General features: G+C 42.3%; 1 protein-coding gene across 2 annotated transcripts; it reads right to left on the reverse strand.

The window, feature by feature from the left end:
- Positions 1 to 84: 84 nt before the first annotated feature.
- Positions 85 to 6,798, reverse strand: LOC145902136 (uncharacterized). Of its 2 annotated transcripts, XM_082990007.1 has the most exons (11): positions 6,495 to 6,798; positions 5,843 to 6,027; positions 5,074 to 5,323; positions 3,456 to 3,612; positions 2,599 to 2,711; positions 2,289 to 2,437; positions 1,900 to 2,003; positions 1,704 to 1,812; positions 1,316 to 1,460; positions 704 to 857; positions 85 to 541 (listed from the first exon to the last, which is right to left on the reverse strand). In XM_082990007.1, the coding sequence occupies exons 4-11, from the start codon at positions 3,525 to 3,527 to the stop codon at positions 437 to 439; spliced, it is 951 nt and encodes a 316-aa protein (XP_082846133.1). In that variant the 5' UTR covers positions 3,528 to 3,612; positions 5,074 to 5,323; positions 5,843 to 6,027; positions 6,495 to 6,798; the 3' UTR covers positions 85 to 436. The 2 variants fall into 2 exon arrangements, with proteins under 2 accessions (XP_082846133.1, XP_082846132.1); XM_082990006.1 differs by lacking the exons at positions 5,074 to 5,323; positions 5,843 to 6,027; positions 6,495 to 6,798 and having other exon boundaries at positions 3,456 to 3,791.
- Between the last annotated feature and the right edge of the window lie 390 nt (positions 6,799 to 7,188).

The raw sequence follows: 7,188 nt of genomic DNA on the forward strand, positions 1-7,188 counted from the left end.
GGTTTGTTTGCGTGTGGCGGTTGTAGTACGTCTTGTATCACGTGAACTTTAGCGCTGTGCATATATGCCAAGTGCATTTCTCCTATGTCTGCCGTGAAAAGCTTTTTTGGCTCTATCTAGCGGTCATTTTATTTCACAAAGTTTGGACACTTTTGGCGTGGCATCTTTAACTGCACAAAACCGAGATAAATTACAAACAGTCAATTTGCCCCAGGTAACCGTTCGGTAAATCATTTAAATCAAACAATTTGTTTATAAAGTGCGGAGCTGTAGCAAGCAGTGATCGAGTGTAAGTGCAATGTGACGAAGTGCATTTGGCGCTATTAACGTTTGTTTGATCTGTTTTTAAGTCTTAAAGCGTGCATAAAAAAGTAGGGTTTGCGGCCCAACACGCAAACAACTAAATGCAATTAAACATGAAAACGTTATAGCGACATCACAGTTCCCACTCAGGGTGGATCTTGAAGTCACGTGGCACGGGTGCTCTGGGCAAAACGTACATTGACCTGGTGTTGTCCACACGTCCACGGTACGAGTAGACCTAAAAAGGTATTGTGTAAAGAGGAAGTATTTGCTCAGCAGGGCTACGGTTTGTGTGTGCTTTTATTTACAAGTGTTGGTAAACTAAAACCGGTTAAAAGATTAGTTACGTCGATTTTTGTAAAGTTGTGATGTCAACGAAACAGCATTTTTTCGTACGTACCGGCATGTGATGCCATGTTTGGAATTCTCTGTGATGAACTCTGGTTTCAGGAGTGAGCAGACGAAGATGCTTCCGGCGAGCAGCTTTTAACAGATTCTTGATGTTGTCGTCGATCGTCTCGTGTCGAACCACACCGCTCTGGCGCGCCTGGCCCCTACAAACGCAATGGTTATCACTCAGATCGCGTTAGCAAACAGATGGTACACATACAAAAACTTGAGTGTGTGAATGAAGAGTGCGTTGGATGGCAAGTAAGTTAATTTTTACGTTTCACCAACACATCAATATGCCCAATTCAAGTTTTATTTTTCCTCGGCCATAAGACAGAGCACTGCCTTACCCGGTATGAGCATTTTCGTGGATTGTCACTGAAATTAAAGTTATTAGTAAAAGTGAACGAAAAAAGACAGTTGGGTATATTTAAGTGTGTTCGTGAGATACATTCTAATTTTAGGAAAAGGTGGTCCGCCAAGAGGCCGTAAACAATATCAAGAAACGAACAAAATGAAAATATAACTCCTTTATATACCGAAAAATTGTGAACTCATTAGGTTGACATAAAATTATGAGACAATTATTGAGCAGATATCATTTTATTTTTTTTAAGCTTACTTGTTTTCTTGCAGAGCTTTCAAAATAGCCATTAATCGGGCATCGGATTGGCCGTGGACGTTAGATGTTGGTCGGTAACCGGTGGAACCTTCCAGAAGTTTGGTACCGGCGAGAGATGTAAAGAACTTTATGGCCGTGCGACGATCTGTGCAAATAAATTTCCTGTTTATGCTACACAAGTGCCATTATATCTTTTTGAGTGTCCTCTATCCATGTTAAGTGTATCCTATGCTTTATTTGGCAAATACACCCCCAGAAAAGAGTCGGTCTTATGTACATGACACTAGCCCACTTGGTGCATACTCTGTCTGAATATACATCATATGGGCGGTTTAACCGTCTCACGTTGGAATATTTAGTCAGCACTCACTGTTACACAATATTTTACCAGTTTCAGTTGCAGTCTTGAGCCATTCCAATACAGCTTTTTTGGCATTTGGCTCAAGTGTGTTGGATAAGATGCGATCAACTTCCGATCGGTGTGTTTGTCGTAGAACCTGTAGCGAAAAGTCTGGACGTAACTTTCATCAGCACCAACCGCATGCAATATTTTGTAAACTTGTAGTAGGTTTAAATAATCTTACTTGATTTGCTAATCTCTCTTTTCCAGGGTTGTCTTTCAGCCACCGTTTTGCCGCCGAAAATGTTCGAGGCTCCAATGGCTTTGCACTGAATGAAAGTCGAGGAACTGAAGAAAACATGTTTTTAAATTGACGGAATACCAATGGCGAAAAATTCACAAGCTATTGTGTTATGAATCCGTTGCATGATTCTCGCAAACAACCACGTTGTCCCTCGTTTGTTCACGCACATATTTGCACAATGTAAACTGAGTTGTTTATCAAAAACACAAAATGCCTATTTTTATGTGATTGAACGAAAAATCATTGGAGTTGAAGATGATGGTCAAGCGCTAACCGTAACAGTCATGAAATCCAAACGAAAATCCTTTGAGACTCCTTAGTGCACTCACGTGTGGTAATCTTGCCCTCGCCAAACTTTTTGAGCATCTCCTCCTTCTTAAGCACCTCCTGCATGTGTTCCTGTTGCTCGGACTGGATAGGTTTGAACTTGCCCTGTGGCGGCGCGTGGTGAGTGGTCTGAGTGAGGCCGTGCTGGTGACTGTACACACACCACGTTGTTTTTAAAGTTAATGCCTTCCTTGAAACGTCCATGTTGTTACAGTACCAATATAGCGAGTGGTTTCAAGGAACGAAAACAAATGTAAATAAAGTTGTATTGAAATAAGTGTGCAACTATTCCACGCGCTGTACAGTATTTACCCAGTGGAAGCTCTCGTTGGATCTTTACGCATTTCTTCGATCAAACGGACTTCGCGAGTTGTTGGTCGACCATCCTCAGAATATCTGCTGGGAACTCTCCAACTCATAAAAGCCTGAGTAGACAGCGTACAAAATCATTACCCATTATAGCAAGAAAATCACGTTTACTGTTTTTACGTAGAACGAAAACATTACGCGCAGGTACTGAACTGGTTCGTTTCTGCAAGACTTGACACAAGTTCGTACCTTGGCATGCGGTGCCAACTCCATGTTGAGCAGAAATTGCTTGAATTGTATTGCAGCGGCACAGTCTTAACGAAATTTTGTTCAACCTATTTGCTGCTTATAACAGAAAAGATTTGGATTGCACCAAGCACTGCTTTTTATTGACCTAAACAGCTGGCACTTTGATATACAACGGCATCATTAATAATCCTTACTTGTCGCCAATTAACGGCTTCCGTGCGGGAACGTTACCGGCACTAATGGCAATATTATCTCGACTGGCGAATGGAGCCTTTCCACGCGCATTCTTTGGGCGAGAGGCAACAAAGGCCCGGAGGATAACGATTGCCTCAAGGACGAGCGAACAAAGGGCGCAAAAGGCGGCACAGTGAGTGGTTATATGTTATTACGCGCAAGACATGGACGGCGAGTGATACGCGATCCCTCACAAACAGGGTCGTTGTAACCCCGATATGAAAACTGGTGGCCCGTTGCATGAGCTTTGAGCGCTGTGTTAATGTCCTGCACACGAGGAAAAAGGTACGGGTATGGTGTCTTTCGTACGAGGTTAAGTCGGAAAAACAGCGTTGCAATGTTTTGTTCAAATCACAAAACAAGGTAAATTATCTCACCTTGCTCGGCTGAGGGTTATTCCTCCCTTCAAGCGGATGCTCCAGGGGAAGCTGGACTCGCGAACTCTCCATTTTGCTTCTCCTGCTTGCGCTACCGTCCTGCGCCCGCTTCTTGCCCAGGTAAGAAATTGATTCGCTCCAGTCGCGTCCGTACGTGCTGTTGCATGGGAAGATGTTGTTACTGGTGTCGGTGTGCACAGCTTTAATTATTTTCGAGGCGAATTGCCCGGGCGGCACTTCAGTCGAAAGCACCATGCGTTGCGCTTCGAGCGCCATGGTTTTCACTAAACCGATTTATGGAATTGGGATGCTGATAAAACTAAAATGCCGTTTTAAATTTGCTTCAGTGCACTATGACGTAAAAACCTCCTCTGGGTATTGAGTGCATCAGACTGTTGGTCTTTTAACGAACCCGTTTGCTACTCACACCCACATAACTGCTACACCAATATCACATTAATTAATTAGCACACCCAGCTGCAAATTTAACCTCTTAGACATGCGGAAACAGTATCTCAATTACGTCTGAGCTACCCTTCAGTACGCACCGCGGATCTCCTGTCACGTCTACATACGCTGCATGTCTTGTCTTACCGGCGCCAAGCTAAACTCTTTCTTTATTGGCAAGTTCTTTATATCTCCTAAATTCTGCAAGTCCTCCTGCTTTCGTGTTAACAAAGGTACAATGGTACTTCAGCCTGTTGGACACAAAGCCCACAAATTCATCATTCACAGCCTATGACGCTCTCAAGGAACTTGATGTCCCGACAACCAGCGCTATAACCAAGTAGTCGTTAAAACTATGGCTCCCCATAAAAAGTCACGTTTTTAAGTTTATTTAGTCGTTTCAACCTCGTTCAAAATGATATTTACGTTTTATGTTTACTCAATAACACCGCAAGATTTGTACCAAGTTTGAATTCACCTATCCTATAAAATAACCTGGTGGTGTGCGCATTAACGTGCGTTAGCTTTTGTTTATTTCGATGGATTTATCCGACAAAATCGAGATATTCCTTGACATCTATGCTTCGTGTCGAAACGCATCAAGTCAACTGACCCTGTGTGGGGGAATTGTTCGGTATACGCGATGAAGATTCACCTGTCGCAGCATATCAGTTACGCCCCCTTTTCAAATTCATAAACCGTCCGCAAACGAAAGGCGCATCGCGCAAGCCACAACAATACACAACCAGCAAATAAAACCAACCCTTCTCGCGCAAACAATGCTGAACCTGAGCTACCTTCGCCATCCGAGACTGAATGGTTTTACGTGAGAGTGTAAACGTATAGGATACTGGCTTGGTTATTTATTGCATTGGTATTTTTGCAACCCTACCTCATGTGCATGTTTTGTTGGAAAACGTAGTCAGTGGGTTTGACTAAAGGTAATAAATAAAAAAACCATGTACCACATATGTACCCGCTATAACTCTAACGTTTCGCTGCACTGAGAAGCAAAGCCTATATATGCATACGTTATGCGGTGTTTGCTTGGTTAAAGTACGAAAATTGTTCGTTTGGGCCAAATTTTATCTGTTAATATGAGTCACTTTTTTACATCACGGAATCCCGCTGACCAAAGCGAACAAACAAAGCAACAATAAACAATACTTACAGAATGTGAAGTCCAGTTCTGACGGCAGACCTCCTTCAACGGACAGCAATCTCAACGAATGTTCCCGCATGCCGACTTGCCCACGAAGCGCGCATTAACTTTACCGTGTTTTCTTTTGAGACCCCATTCACGGGTACAATGGTGAGCTCGTCGACTCGCACGGAAATCCATGTTTCGGGCCGCCTTCGATGCCACGCGTCGCCCCCTGACAAAGCGAGCAACACGGGCGACGAATTTGTGCGAAGGTGACCTGTGATCCCAGATTGCTTTGTCGTAATAATGATTAAGTTGTAATATTTGTTGAGATTTCAAAAATGCATGATGATTTCTTGAAAACAATATTTCTTGTTTGTTCAGGAATTCGGGCACTTTACAACGTTGAATGCGGGGTTGCGCAACCAACAACTCACCGGCAATTATATGTTTTTTGTTGAACTTTACATTTTTCGTTGTTTTGACATCATTTTTATTAGAGGCATGTTTTGGACAAAATTTTGCGCCAAATTTATATGATTGGAAATATTGCTCTCTTCAACGATAAAATAGTGTTACATGGTTCGGACCTAAAGTGACGGTTTCTAAGAATTATACATAGGACATTTGCATTCTCCTTGCATTTTTACCTGCAAAAATCAAAATGCTCTTGAATCAGAGCGCTGTTTGTTGGGAGAACACAGACACACAATTGGCGTTTTACGTACAAGGGCGAATTGAACAGGAAACCCAAAACTTTACGCAAAGGAAGCTTTCCAGTTATATTAGGACTCACATTGTTTCCGTAGCGACGTGGCAGTGCTCGATTGTCCTTTCGCTTTCAGCCAATCAAATGCAAAGTTTGGACAAAATTTTTACAACGTGGTGCCGACGACGGCACCGTGACGTCAGTTGCAACCATTCCTGTTGGTTTTTTTGAGGTTGGAATGTTTTCTCTGGAGGATTTTTGTACTGCAATGTCTGCGGTATATGAAATGACATATAATTGCACAAAAAGGACCGCGTGTCGTTTAAAAATATCATAAAAATCAAAGTTAGCTAAAATAACGTGCGTTTGAAAAAATGCTAAATGCCGGTTTGGTACCAGAAATAGACACCAAGAGATTCAATCGTATTACTTTTATTAATTGTTTAAAAGTCATTGCTGTCTATTGATGCGAATTACTTAAATAAGGTACAGGAAGTTTCCTGTTGCCTAAAACATATGGAAAAATATCTTGCGTTGGTCGGTATGCCGAAACTAATGAACATATCCAACAAATATAATTTTACATTGAACAGAGAACGCAATAGTTTCATGGCACGTAGATTGGAGCCCAATAACACAGACCACTATTTCATGATAGACTTTAAACCAATTTATTTAGGCATAAAAATTCAGATAGAGTTTTCGACAATAAATGTTCAGCGTCTTTGTCTATGCCCACCCGTTTTTCCAATTATTTTTTTCTCCACAAAGAGATTCGAACCCAGGTACCCTCACCACGAATTTCGTTGATAGATTTTCGTCTTGGTATATCTAAGTCGGACGTCTTGGCCTATGTTGCTAATCGCTCGCCCCTTTTTATCAATTAACAACGACCATTGTCCAGTGACAGTGCGACACCTAACGGTTGTTCTTACATCAGATTCTTGTTTTTTATACTTTACAAATTGTACACGATTTTTCGCAACCACCTAACTTCCTTTAAAAAATCGAAACCTCGCCGCTTGCCATCATTGACTGACTTTGTAGCTCTTTGCCCACGAGAATGCTTTATTACTCACGGTACGAGATGATATTTGCTTCTACCTGGTACCGTAGGTAACAAGGCAGCATCGAGAAGCAACGACACAGTCATCTTTCCACTCTGTGACCCAACAAAATCCTAACAAGGCCCTAAACCTTTCGTGCCTATGCACCGGGTCGAGTTGAACGCTTATAATCAACGGGTTGCAGGGACTCAAGCACTTCTTTTTCCACACCACGTCAGCGCTTGAATCCATAGGATGCAAAGTGCTTGTCGATTCGGCCGGTCGCCAAACGCTTTATAGCATCACTAGGGCGGAAATGAATTCGCCTGCGATACTTCTATTTTCATTTCTTGGCCAGCGACTGAATATTTTCCGCTGTCCCGCGAA

The sequence above is a fragment of the Ascidia mentula genome, chromosome 5 (genome assembly GCF_947561715.1).
Source record: "Ascidia mentula chromosome 5, kaAscMent1.1, whole genome shotgun sequence".
In the NCBI taxonomy this organism is placed as follows: domain Eukaryota; kingdom Metazoa; phylum Chordata; class Ascidiacea; order Phlebobranchia; family Ascidiidae; genus Ascidia; species Ascidia mentula.

Bases quoted from the DNA above. Each gene is read 5' to 3' on its own strand.
- LOC145902136 (XM_082990006.1), bottom strand. From the start codon at position 3,731: ATGGCGCTCGAAGCGCAACGCATGGTGCTTTCGACTGAAGTGCCGCCC. The intron at 1,461-1,703 runs GTAAAATATTGT...TTATTTGCACAG, and splicing joins CAAGACTGCAACTGAAACTG to ATCGTCGCACGGCCATAAAG. The intron at 542-703 runs GTACGTACGAAA...ATACCTTTTTAG, and splicing joins AAACATGGCATCACATGCCG to GTCTACTCGTACCGTGGACG.